The sequence below is a fragment of the Podarcis gaigeae genome, assembly GCF_964106915.1.
Source record: "Podarcis gaigeae genome assembly, chromosome: 9".
In the NCBI taxonomy this organism is placed as follows: Eukaryota; Metazoa; Chordata; class Lepidosauria; order Squamata; family Lacertidae; genus Podarcis; species Podarcis gaigeae.
This window is the reverse complement of record NC_139685.1, coordinates 2,102,394-2,116,099: the sequence shown is the minus strand read 5'-3', so window position 1 is coordinate 2,116,099 and position 13,706 is coordinate 2,102,394. Positions and strand designations below refer to the sequence as shown.

At 44.1% G+C, this 13,706-nt stretch overlaps 3 protein-coding genes across 9 annotated transcripts in view; 1 reads left to right on the top strand and 2 right to left on the bottom strand.

Annotated features, from left to right (window-relative positions):
- TMEM266 (transmembrane protein 266) overlaps window positions 1-2,800 on the top strand; it is a 94,118-nt gene extending 91,318 nt beyond the window's left edge. For all 6 annotated transcript variants that reach the window (XM_083698316.1, XM_083698321.1, XM_083698318.1 and 3 more), the window contains one exon: window positions 1,490-2,800. In XM_083698316.1, coding sequence (XP_083554442.1) covers window positions 1,490-2,109 — 620 coding nt within the window. In that variant the 3' untranslated portion in view covers window positions 2,110-2,800. The remainder of the gene's footprint in view (window positions 1-1,489) is intronic.
- TSPAN3 (tetraspanin 3) overlaps window positions 1-13,706 on the bottom strand; it is a 939,276-nt gene that overhangs the window by 502,398 nt on the left and 423,172 nt on the right. The window lies entirely within an intron of this gene.
- Window positions 8,842-13,706, bottom strand: part of ETFA (electron transfer flavoprotein subunit alpha) — a 284,709-nt gene continuing 279,844 nt past the window's right edge. For both annotated transcript variants that reach the window (XM_083698442.1, XM_083698441.1), the window contains 2 exons: window positions 13,619-13,699; window positions 8,842-9,114 (listed from right to left, as the gene is read on the bottom strand). In XM_083698442.1, coding sequence (XP_083554568.1) covers window positions 9,079-9,114; window positions 13,619-13,699 — 117 coding nt within the window. In that variant the 3' untranslated portion in view covers window positions 8,842-9,078. The remainder of the gene's footprint in view (window positions 9,115-13,618; window positions 13,700-13,706) is intronic.

The following is a 13,706-nucleotide window of genomic DNA, read 5'->3' as shown; positions in this document are numbered from 1 at the left end:
ATGACAGGATTCGAATCCAAGACCTTCTGCATGCGGAGCAGATGCTCTACCAGTGAGCTATGATCCTTCCAGCTTGTTTCTGCCCTGGGCTTCTGGAAGCCCTTAGGCTGGACAGCAGGAGGCCTCCCTTGGAGGCCAACAGTGATGTTTTAAGATTCAGGTGTACTTTGAGGTCTCAATATTTTATTTTTCAAAATGCAGCATCTCAAATGGAAACGGGGGAAAGCAGCTCCCCCCTGGGGAGGAAGCTGATGATAGGTCATGCAGATGTCCTTTTAAAGGGGTTAAGCTGAATGAGTGAAGGATAAAATAATTTGACACTAGAGAAGACCAATCTTAGTCTAGTGGTCACTGGGTCATACTTGAAATGGATTTCATTCTGAAACTGCCGCACACTTCATGCACACATAACCCTTTATTTATGTTATTAAAAACTAGAAAGCATATATTCGAAACAGCTTTCCTGATTTGTGGAGCGGGAGTTGGGTGGAACTCCAAAAAGCAGAATTTTTAATTTGCAAATTAGCATCATAAATACATTTTATTTTATCCTAAATAATAATATATTTTAACAGGCACCTGCATCTATATCTCACAAATGCAGGGCATGGATGCAAGCTACAGAAAAGTTGAGGTGTCTTTTGTGTGTTTTTATTATACCTGGTATCAGATGGAAGGAACCTGTAAATCTTGCAACCAAAACCCTCAGATTCTGTTAACTGTGTAAATTAAGAAAGTAAGAGGCAGCCCTCACAGTCACACTCGCTTTTGGCCAGGACTTTGCTGATCCAGAAATTCCCCCAGGTCTGCCTTTCCCTGTAACAGCCTGCCTGTCTTTTGAGGTCTCCAGGGGAGGCTCCTGTGCTGAGGTCCCGCTTGTGGCTCCGCGTGAGAAGAGCAGGCCGGACTCCCTGCGCCAGTGGCCTGGATCCAGCCAGGATTCCAACCAACATTTTATGTAGCTCTTTATAGTAAAAAAATCTCTTTAAGTGGTTTACATGTAAACTTTTCAAAAACGTTGTCCTAAAAGCTAAAGCAGGGTACAAAACAGAAAATTAAAATGCTAAGAGTTTGAGTTCAGAAAAGCCTGGGCAAACATTTAGGTTTTTAAGAGGTGTTTAAAAGTCATTACTTTATTGTTTACTGCCCTGATACCTTTTGATGAGGGGTGATTCATAAATATCTTAATACATATAAATAAATAAATTTATAAATCATCCTAATAAAGAAGTGATAAGATGTGACTTTTACCTGTTTGTATCTCTGTGAAATCTGCAATTCCAAAAACAACTTCCAAGGTTCACAGATCTTCCCTTTGTGGGTGGTGCAGACGCGCTATTCTGAATAGTGCTTTTTGTAGCATAGGGTTAGGGGCAGTGGGGTAAGTTTGGAGAACCAGCACAGGAGGTGGGGGGGGGGGGGCAAGTGGCCTGAATAAGTTTGAAAGCTGCTGCTGTAACACTTTCCCTCTTCTGCTGTGTGCCCGTAGACAGTGGTGTTCCAGAAGGAGCCATCTGTGTCATTACGACGGCTGCAATCGACGTGCACCACCCCAACATCTCCTCCGACCTCTTCACGGTGGACGTGCCCATGAAGATTATGGGGAGCAACGGGACTTCCACCAGCGTTGCCTCAGGCAGTGCCTCCAGGTCCACAGACAGCTCCGTCACCAGAGCCCAGAGTGACAGCAGCCAGACCTTTGGCTCTTCCACGGACTGCAGTACCACCCGGGAGGAGTCCTCTGAGTATTGCCCCTTGGAGAGGGCTTGCCATGTAGCCAAACGTGACCAGGTAGATTCTTCTTCCACCCACAGCAGAGTCAACAATGCCGTGGTGCAAGAACTGCTGTCATCTTTGTCCGACGATTCCTGCTTGACACAAAAAGGACTGGATCCGGTCAACCTTAAACTGCCAAGCCCATCAGGGTCTACCAAAGCCAGCCCAGAACTGGAGCACCGAGTGAACATTTACAACAGGAAGAACCAAGAAAGCTTTGGTATGTTTCAGATAAAGCCAGTAATCCACTTTCAGCAGAATACGCCTGTGATTGACAAGTATACGCCTTTGGAATCCAAAGAGCAAAAGTTAAACAGGGTCCCAGATTCATAGTCCTTTTGCTGCCATTGGGGTTATAAAAAAATAAAGGAGATGCTTTGCAAGGGAGACATACTAAAGCTTTAAATGGGGCTGCCGGAACCAACCCCCGGGTGGGTATTTTGCGTGGATCGGAATGAGTTAAATATTCTTTTAAATAGGGGGGGAAATGCATGAGTTGTGAGAGAGCCAGCATGGAAAATTTGACATTTCTACCACCTGAAGTCCTAGTTGAAGGGATGGGGGCAGAGACCCATAATGTTAAAACAATGACCTCAAAGATGTATAGATTCTTAATGCGTTTTTTTTTAAAGAAGCAGACACAAATCACACAGTTTTTAAGGAATTCTGGACAATCTTCTATCAGGTCAGGTTTCAGCAGGGTATATGATACAAGCGGATGTAAACTTCTCTCCTCCTCTTTCTTACAATCTCCCTTTATATGTGACAACTGCAAACCCCTTTGTATAAAGATGGCAAATATTTTTGTTCTTCCTGAGGAGAAAACAAAAACATTTTTCAGGGAGTACTTTGAATGATGCAGATCAAAGAAATTTTAAAAAAGTGATCTTTTTATTTTTAGCATGAACTTTGGGAAGAAAATATTTTGACAAAATTAAAAGTTGTCGTCTCCAAGACAACAGAGTAAAAATGGACATTTTACAAATATGGTTTTAATTAAAAAGAATTTTTTTATATTAAAAAATCCTAAATGCATGATGCTTCGTTTTTTAAAAAATACTTTAAGCCTACTTTGGTGTGATATGTAGTGGGTGGGTGTGGGTGTTGTTTTTTTTGTTTTTTAAAGCAGCCGAAAGCAAAAGTGGCTCCCCTGTGGCCCTCACAGGATCCTGGGCTACAGTTCCATCATCCCATTGGCCACGCTGCCTGGGCGGATGGGAGTTTTGTCCCACATCAGCATCTAAAGAGCCACAGGTTGGCCCCTCCTGCGCTAAAGCAGGCAATGTCATTTCATGTTAGACATTTGTTTAGCTCTCCTTTCTACATTAGGGGGTGGGGTCTTTTCAGACCATTTGATGTGGCTTATTCTTATGGAGGGAGGAGTGGTAGCCATGTAACTCTTATGCCTATCCTGTCATGTCTTGGAGGAGAGATCTATCAGCAAGCATTGGCCATGGCTCCTTATTCCCAAGTTCAGAAGTGGTGGGTGCTGACATGACAGAACCAAAATGGGCCCCCTGAGCAACAATAGGATTGGTATCTGCATGCTGAGGGTAATCCAGAAATTTGCAGAAAAACAGCAATTTATTTTTTTTAAGGAGGGAGGGATAACAAAGAAAATATCCAAACTTCCCAATAAGGAATGCTCAGAAGCCACAGACAGTTGAGTGCTACTTAGAAAAGAAAAATGGAGGCTGGAAGGAATAACTGGGAGGGGGGCATTGCTGGCTGGAACCCTGAACTGGAGCACTCCTATTGAAAGGCAATGATACACCACCACATTTTGTTGCAGGCCCCATTTTTTCCGAATTCCTGCACAGGAATGGCTGGGGGGCAACAGTGGGGCAGGGTTGTCTCCATGACCTGCTTCCCAGATGCTTCTGGCTGCTGGAAACAGGAAGCTTGAAAGTGAATGCCTGGTCTGATCTAAGGGCACCCTTCTTACGGTGAGAATGTGAACAATTTGTTTTCAAAATATTGGTAGATAAGGAATTATTTTATACCCACTAACTCCAGATAGTTACCAAGCCTATGAAGACTACCTAGCTGCTTTTCCCTCTAAATAACACATGGCTAGAAGGATTGATTCCTCTTCTTATAAGGGCAGTAGTATTTGTTTTCTTGGTCCAAAGGTAGATGAGGCCACCAGCTTGCTGAAGCTAAGCCTGCTCTGTGTCTGGATGGCAGCTGTCTCCTTGTGCATTTCTGACACTGTATTTTCAAAATCATTTCTTGTGGGTGACCTGCAGATCTCCCACTCATTTCTTTGACCTTTACATCTTCTACTTCAGGAACCAAGATGAACCAATATAGGAAAATAGGAAACTATCATAAGTCTACCAAGCTCAGCATTGTCCATACTGAATAGAAGCAGCTCTTTGGGGCTTCAAACAGGGACAATGCCAGATCAGCAAGGATATTATATTGAGCCAACTTGTGCTTCACCACCTTGCACAGAAAGTATGTGATACCCACAGCTGAATCTAATGGTATTTGCTGTATCTTTGCCTGGAGGTACAAAGTGGTTGTAACTTTGATGGCGGTTATCCCCTTCCTCTGCAAGACAGATGCTATTTTGAAGATGGGAGTTGCACATGAAGCTGAGAGGTCTTGAGCAAGTCAAAAGCTAGACCGGCAGATGGGCTCAGAGGCTCAGCAGCTGGAGGCAGTATCTGGCAATGCTCCAGTCTGTCCCCTATGGCGGTTATTATTTTTAATACTTCTGTAAAGCAGCTAAAAGGGATCCTGCTTTTCCAGTCACATCAGGACACCGGTAGCTTGTTTTTATGCTGTTGACAGTGATCTGTGCTTAGCATTAGGAAGTGCTGAAGTGTGTGTTGGGCTGGGGCTTGCGTAAAGATGGAGGCTGGGGCAAAGCTATAGCTATCTCTGCTCCTTTCTTATTCTGGAGGACTCAAGTGGTTTTTTGCCAGTTTTTATTAGGAAAAAATCTGTTCATGCTGGATTCACACAGGAAAAATCTGATTCCTGTGGCTCTTTTGTAAATTACTGTAAATTCCACATACTGTTGTTTTACTCATAAAAATGACACAAAACGGAAATACACAAAAATCAGTTACTATAAACACAAATCAATAAAAACTTTTTAAAAACAAGCAAATGAAAGATGCAGCAGATCATGCGCCACCAAAAGAAGCCACAAATACTAAGAAAAACCCTTCAAACTATGGGCCAAAAGTCTGGGTAAAAAGGAAAGATCCTGCCTTGCACCTAAAGCTAAATGAAGATGGGCTAGGTGAGCTCTGGAGAGAGCTTTCCACAGGCAGGGAGCCAGCGGGGAGAAAAGGTCCATACTTGTGTTGCCACCCTCCAGACCTTCTGAGAATGACCATGCAGAAGGGCCTCAGGTGACCAGTACAGAGTCCAGGCTGGTTCACGTGGCTAGAATCGACCCTTGAGGTATAGGTCAAAACCAGCACTTTAAATTCATCCCAGAAATTAACTGGCAGTGCAGTCTGGCCAGGATTAGTGAGCAACCTCCTGTCAAAATTCTGCATCAGCTGCAGTTTCCAAGTCATCTTCAACACATTGCTGTAATCTAACCTAGAGGTTACCAGAGCATAGACAACAGAAGTTAGGTTAATCCCTGTCCAGATAGAGGTGTAGATGCCCCCAACCAAAGGCCATGAGCCTCAAGTGATAGTGATTGACCCAGCAGCACACCCTTAGCTACACATCTGCTCCTTCAGAAGGACTTGCAGGCCACGTCCCATCCATCCAGTCAAAATAAATTAAAAAATTGTCCAGTAGCACCTTAGAGACCAACTAAGTTTGTTCTGGGTATAAGCTTTCGTGTGCACGGCTACCTACCTGAATCCATCCATGCAATTTAGGGAACCACCCACTAACAGTGCCTCTGCCTTTTCTGGATTAAGCTTCAATTTATTAGCTCTCATCCAGTTGAAGACAGGCCAGTGGACTGCCATTATAAAGGCAGAGAATTATAAAGAGAGAAGAGAATCATTTTTTCTCCCTTTTAATTTTCAGCTGATGTCTCATGAAGCTGGAAGGAATTGCTGATATAAACTGGCTGAACACAGATGGAGCATTATATAGCTTTCTATACAGTGGAACCTCCTTGCACAATATCAATGATTCCTTTCATAGCTCACCTACACATTCTGTAACTAAATGCCTCCAATAGCCTACCAGGGAATATTCCTATCTAGCTCCTAGTGGCTTGAATCATTTATCAGAGCCAGATACAGCTTTGCAGGACCAACACCATTTATGGCAAACCATTCACAAGCTTCCTTTGGGCCTACATGATTGTTTTGTCCGACTCCTTTTTGCTTCTTGTCTCTTTCAACTTTGTGGTTTCTTTCTCTTCTGAAGCCTAAGCACCACAGACAGGCTGTCTCTAAGGCTTCTGTTCTGGTTATAGCAGCTAACCATCCTCCCCCCACCCCCCACCTCCCTGTTATGTTGGCTGTCTAATCACGTCACAATCAGATTAGATCTGCTAATAGGGTGGAAGTCACAACTCCCAGGATAGGCACCAGATCTGCCCAACTGTCATCTATTTATTAAAGATGCAGATCATGACAGAGCAGGAGATAGGAGCCCAAGGTAAAATAAAACCTAGTGACCATGCAGGCTTGGTGGAGAGGAAAACCAAGATGACAACATGCTATCCACAGGTTAAGATTTTTCCCAAGGGCCTGCAACAGACCTCTGGGCCTGCAATCCACAGCCTATTGTTAAAGCAGCTGCTGTATTGCTAGATGCACTATTTTAAGGAAGCTGGTGGCTCTAGTGATATTTTATTAAAGGAACCGGGGAGATCACTATAAATAAATTAAAAAAGCACATACAGTTGCACCTCGGGTTACAGACGCTTCAGGTTACAAACTCCGCTAACCCAGAAATAGTACCTCAGGTTAAGAACTTTGTTTCAGGATGAGAGCAGAAATCTTATGGGGGCAGCATGGGGCAGCGGGAGGCCCTATTAGCTAAAGTGGTACCTCAGGTGATGAACAGTTTCAGGTTAAGAACAGACCTCCAGAACGAATTAAGTTCTTAACCCGAGGTATCACTGTATATATTCTAATTTTTCCAAGTGTTAAGAGCTTCTGTTTCAACAAGAGAACAATTGTTGCATTTCCAAACAATATTTGAAGATTAGCAGCTAAGTCTTAGAATTCTAACTACACTGAAAATGTGAACAAAGCAAATAAACCCAAATGGTGATTGACTGTACCAGTGCATGCAAGTATATTGTGGTAAATAATTTTAGTTCTTCCCTTCCCCCACCCCAAAAAGCCCCAAACTCAAGAACTGTAAGACATATTGTTTAGAAAGGTAGATTCAACAGGCCATGTATATCATAAGCAGTCATATCTTCAAACTTATGGGGGGAGGGAACCAGGAGCAAAATCCATTCTGGAAGTGGAAGCTACCTTCGTCTTTAATCTGTTTAGTCTCGTGTGCTAGAACTGCAGGACAGTGCAAAATCTGTCTGCATAATTTGGACATTTTGACACAATATAATGTTTTATTATAATCAGTGCATGCAACAAAATGTATTCGCCAAACAAGCTTTCTACATTCTGCTTACACAGGAAATCCCAAAGGGTTACCAACATTAATGTCATTTTAAGACACGGGGTTTGCTCATGTTTTTCTGTGTTCAGTCCTTGTCCACTGAACAACCAACAGTTGGTTAGTTGTTCCAGCACAGATCAGTATATTTCAGGGCATAGTAGATACATGTCAAGGCATGGGGAAAAGTGCCAAGTGGGGTCCTGCAGGGTTCCCGTCCTGGGCCCACCGTTGTCCAAAATTTTTATAAACGACTTGGATGAAGGAATTGAGCGGGAAGGGTAGATAAATATTGCAGAAGACAGAATCAGGATTCAAAATGACTTAACAGACTGGCAAACTGGGCACAAACCAACAAAATGAATTTCAATAGGGACAAATGTAATGTTCTGCACTTGGGCAGGAAGAACCAAATTCACAAATAATGTACTTTTCCATGTACACCCCCCATGTATAACACACACATCCCTATCTATTTTGGGGGACTAAAAATTAAGAAAATGGGAGATTGCCCAGTTATTGAGCTTTTTTAGGGGGGATTGTCGAAAATCACTCACCTGCCTGGCCAACACTTAACACTTGTGTGCGTCGCAACAGGCTCCAAACGTCGTCCCCTCAATGGCAGAAGCAGCCTATTGCCCACCCAATTGCCACAGCAACATCCAATCAACACCACCCCTTGCCGCAGACACCAATAGCACGCTGCAGAACATCTCTGACTTGTGGCATCAACCAATCCCATGCCACCCCTAGCCACTAACCATGTATAAGACAACCCTCGATTTTAAACATAATTTTTCAGTTAAAAAACATAGTCTTATACACAGAAAAGTACGGTATATGAAGGGGGACACCTGGCTTGCCAGCAGTACATGTGAAAAGGATCATGGGGGCTTGGTGGACCACAAGCTTAATATGGATCAACAGTGTGATGCAGTAGCTAAAAAAGCTATTCTAGGCTGCATCAACAGAAGTCTAGTGTCCAGATCAAGGGAAGTAATATGTCTCACTCTATTCTGCCTTGGTCATATTACTCTTGGAGTCCTGTGTCCAGTTCTGGGCACCACAATTTAGGAAGGACGTTGACAAGCTGGAACATGTGCAGAGGAGGGTAACCAAGATGATCAAGGGTCTGGAAACCAATCCGCATGAGGAGTGGTTGATGAAGCTGGGTATGTTTAGCCATACCAATATATGATAGCCATCTTCAAATATCTCGAGCTTGTTTTCTTCTGCTTTGGAGGGCAGGACTTGGCTTCAAATTACAAGAAAGGAGATTCCAACTAAACATCAGGAAGAACTTTCTGAGGGTAAGAGCTATTCGACAGTGAAACAGTCTTCTTTGGGAGGTTTTTAAGCAGAGGTTGGATGGTCGTCTGTCATGGATGCGTTAGTTGAGATTCCTGCACTGCAGGTAGGTGGACTAATGACCCTCTAGGTCCCATCCAACTCTGATTCTATGATTCATGGGGATTCCTCTTCACATAAGTACAACACAAAATGTATCCGATGCATATTTTATTACAGAATTAGAAAGTCTTCATCAAATAGCTTATAGTCAAATGGGAACTAAAAAGGCAAAAACAATGTATATTACAAGGCATTCAGATATCACCTAGAACATACAATTTTGGCAACAGATCACCAGATATTACATTTTTTGTTTCATTTAAAAATAATTGTTTTAAATGATCATTTCAAAGCTGGTCACATTCATTTCTGCCCGAATACTTGAGGTTTTCACTTTTTCAATGCCGCTGTCAATTCAGGAACAACCTGAAAAAGCCATAAAAGCAGCTAAATTTAAATATGCAAAGAACTGAAACATCTTAGAAGTGTTATGAGAGCTTAAGAAACATGTTTAAGCAGCTAAACCTAAGCACATTTGGATGACCTTAAAAACGAACAAACCACCACGTGTTGACCAACCGCAAGCACAAAGTTTACATGATACTCAAGGTATTGTATGCTTGTTCTGCCCGTCACAGATGCAAAAGGTGTATGGCTGCTGATTGCTATGCTCAAGATCAGCAGGATGACTAAACATGAAGACTTCTTTCTGCACTGGGCTCTAAAGCCTGTCCCAGCTGCAGCCAAGAAAAAACCCCCTTTAGAGCAGATTGCTAAATCCAGACTCACCTAGTGGCAGTGAGAGTGGCTACTGGGCAGAGATGATGGGAGCAGTAACTGGACAACAACTGGAAGGCCACAAGCTCCCCACTCCCTACTTTAGCATGCAATGCTGAAGTCTTTGTATTAAAAAAGCCAACAAATTACGGCATAGTCAAACTTTCATTTCAGCTGATTTATAAAGCTCAGAACTGTTGCTGTAGAATGTTGTAAAAAATTTATGTGAAAAACAGAGTTCTGATTTTATTTCTCTAGTTTTGAGAAGCCAAAGAAGCACTAAGCAAGCAGTCCACTTTATTTGTGGTGGGATGTGCAAAATCAGGCCATGAAGGCAGACAGAAGAGCTCATTTAACTAAGCCGGTGTTTCAGAGGGACAGGTGCCAGCACCTTGGCACCTGCAGCAGATCTGTCACTTAACTGAGCTCTGCCCATGCTGCACGGTGATTCTTACTAGTCTTCTGAAGAGCAGCAATCCATGAAAACAGGTGGTGGATTGGCCTACTGACGACACCTGAAATGCTACCTAGTAAATATCAGTTACCTTCTCTTTCCAGGGGCTGTGGGATGCCCTCACTCAGCAAGATCCCAGCTGATGAATAAAGCCTCTCAATTATTTAAGAGATCTACATTTCCATTAGGTGGAAATAATGTGGTCGTACAAAATTTATTAAGGAAATTGTCTACATGTTGTTTCTTCCGAATGTCACTTTGTCTCCAGCTTATTAAAAGGCCCATGTTTACTGCCAAGCTGACAGGCATTAGTTCAGGAATAGCATTAAGTGCTGGCAGGGTTTCTGCCGCCTCTCCTCCATCTATATACCACCAGGCACCCATGCCAGGGGCACAGATTACATGCTAGGAGAACCCCAAAGGGGGAGGAGAGAAAAAGACTGAGGCGGCAAGCGGCCGTTTCAGCAGCACATGTAAGCATTTTCAAACACAAAATATAAGATGCCATGAAATAAATGTCAGCACTGTTTCGTTCTGGGAAATTCACACTCTTGTCACTTTACGTAACAAACTAAGCCAATCTTAGATTTGGTGTAAGCCATTTCACTCTTCCTTATATATTAGTGTTTACTTTAGTAACATTCTGTAATGGGTGAAGCCAACTGATTAAGATTTTGGGAAGACATAACATAGATTGTAAAAAAAATAAAAATGTGATCCAAATAAAAATGAATGTGTAACATGTAGAGAGAGGGAATTGTGACTACCAACCAAAACCCATTTGCCCCAACCACAGTTCAGCCATGTCTTCAGAGCCAAAGAGCAAGGTAGCGAGTCTGGCTTGCTGGAATCTCAACCCTAGCCAGCTTGCCCTGCCCAGGAAGTTCTAGGGGAAATCCTTGGAGGCAAGAGGTCAGACAAGGAAATGCCCCTTCTATGGAGTACAGCCCAGTCCCCTACCTGACCAGAGCTGACCTAGTGGTGTGTGTCCAGTAAAGGTAAGAGACCCCTGCACAGTTAAGTCCAGTCAAAGGCAACTATGGATTGCAGCGCTCATCTCGCTTTCAAGCCAAGGAAGCCGGCATTTGTCCACAGACAGCTTTCCAGGTCATGTGGCCAAGAGGACTAAACTGCTTCTGGCGCAAGGGAACATCGTGATGGAAACCAGAGCACACAGAAACGCTGTTTACCTTCCTGCCGCAGTGGTACCTATTTAGCTACTCGTGCTGGTGTGCTTTCAAACTGCTAGGTTGGCAGGAGCTGGGACAGAGCAATGGGAACTCACCCCGTCGCAGGGATTCAAACCGCTGACCTTACAATTGGCAAGCCCAAGAGGCTCAGTGGTTAAGACCACAGCGCCACCCGCCCAATAATCTAGCCTGATGTGGCCCTTCCAGGAGCACATTTAAGAACTAAAGAGGTGGAATTGTTTAACCGAGGGAGGAGCCATCACATACAGACAAAGCCTTAAGATACCTGACTGCTGATTATAGGAGCTGACTCCTATGGGCTGAGGTCCCTTTGGCCCCCCAAAAAATATTTGAGAGGGCCAGACACCCCCCCCCAAATTGATGGACATTGCCACTCAAATGATGTGCATATGCTATATCTTGTGATCGATTATGTGGGGTGGGGTTTACCTGTGCCTCCCCCCATATTTTATTGAAGATTGCACCCTTGCTGCCCGTTCCTTCACTGCCACAGTTGCCAAAGAGATTTTGACACTTTTCTCAATTATTGAGGTGGGGTAGCACAATATAGATCCAGGTAAAACAGGTGCCAGTGGAATTTTTGTGGTTGGGGCAATAGTGCCAGAAATAATACGTACCCTCTGTTTCCAAAGTGCCACATTAGCCCAGTCTAGGGGTGTGGACCTTTTTTGGCTCTGGTTTACCTTGCCTCACTCAACAGGCCAACTGTGACGGGTGGTCAGGGCAACCCACTTGTCAGATACATGATGTCACATGATTTATCACCATCATCATCATCATCATCAAGTGAGTTGTCCCACCCACCTGTCAAAATCATTGCCCTGCAATCAGAGATTAAAAGGAGTGTGGGAGTGCCTGGGAAACATTTTGCAGTGTTCCTTGAAGCAGCCTTTTCTCCCACTTCCTTTAAAGATGTTTTAAGGCAGGGAGACTGTTGAGAGTGCTGCAATGCACATAACTGGTCCTTCATCACAGAATGATGGGGTAATCAAGGGGGGAAAGCTGGCCTTGCATGGGCAGCAAAAGCAAGCAGACCCCATTTATTTGGAAAGCTTGCCTCACACTGGTCCTTTTTGGAGACTGTAGGGACCAGTGGAGGGAGGGCTTTCCATGAAAGTAGGCAAGGTTTGGGCCAAGTTGGACCCCTTGACAGGCCCAGATTGCCCCATGGGCCAGAGGTTCCCCATCCTTGGCAGAGTTTTTATTACATTGGCTTGCTCTATCACAAAAGCCAGCTGAGAAGCTCTAGACCATATTCAACTTCACCAGTGGAGGTGGAGGAAGAGGGGAGAATTGCACTCTGCTTCCTTACTTTGAATGCATTCTTCCCACTGGTCCCTCCAGGGGGCACTATAGTTATGCAGGGGCATCCTCACCTCTAAGGAAGGTAGGAGTGTACACTGGCACAAAATCAGAGTGTACCTCCTCCTACCATCTTAACCTGCAGCCCTGGAGTGGGAGTAGAGAGAAGCAAATCTCCCTCTGTCCTTGGCCAAGCTACTGGGAGAAGAAAACAGAGCACCGGGAGGGGAGGGCTCAAGATTTCGGCCATTGCTGTTGCATGTAAAAGTGCCTCCCAAGTAACAAACCCAATAGGAGCTTTTAATTGTAATCAGCTAAAATAAAGTTGTACAGCCATTTGCTCTCAAATACAAGCCCTGCTTCAGTTAATGCAGATTGTGGTCAACCCCTTGCCTGCAGAATTTTCATATAGTTCCATTCTGCTAATAGGAAACATGTTATTAAGTATCATGTAACACATATGGTCAGGGACACGGGTGGCGCTGTGGGTTAAACCACAGAGCCTAGGACTTTCTGATCAGAAGGTCGGTGGTTTGAATCCCCACAATTGGGTGAGCTCCCGTTGCTCGGTCCCTGCTCTTGCCAACCTAGCAGTTTGAAAGCACGTCAAAGTGCAAGTAGATAAATAGGTACCGCTCCAGCGGGAAGGTAAATGGTGTTTCCGTGCGCTGCTCTGGTTGGCCAGAAGTGGCTTAGTCATGCTGGCCACATGGCCCAGAAGCTGTACGCCGGCTCCCTCGGCCAATAATGTGAGATGAGCGCCGCAACCCCAGAGTTGGCCACAACTGGACCTGATCAGGGGTCACTTTACCTTACCTTAACACATATGGTCAAGGCTGTATAACCCTATTTGGGAGGCGGTGCTGGCTGCTGAAAGGGGCTACATAGATATTGGCAGATTCATTGAATATAACCCTTGCCATACAAGGTTTCAAGATCCTAAAGAGCAAGGTCTATGACATCATGACTTTTTGCAGGGCTATCAAAATCAGTGCCCATCCCAAACAGTCTTCCTTGGATTGAGGTGGGTGAAGGAAACACTTCTAAAGTTTGAAGTACTGGAGAGTGGAAGGAAAGTGATCAGCACACATTCAATCTCTGTTTACGTCCGTGAGGACTGATAGGCAGCTTTAACCCAACAACTTTTGGAATGTAATCAGGTTGGTTCCCCCACAACAAGACTCACCTTAAACAAGTCGGCTACCAAACCATAATCGGCAACTTGGAATATTGGTGCTTCTGGATCTTTGTTGATAGCTACTATTGTCTGAAAA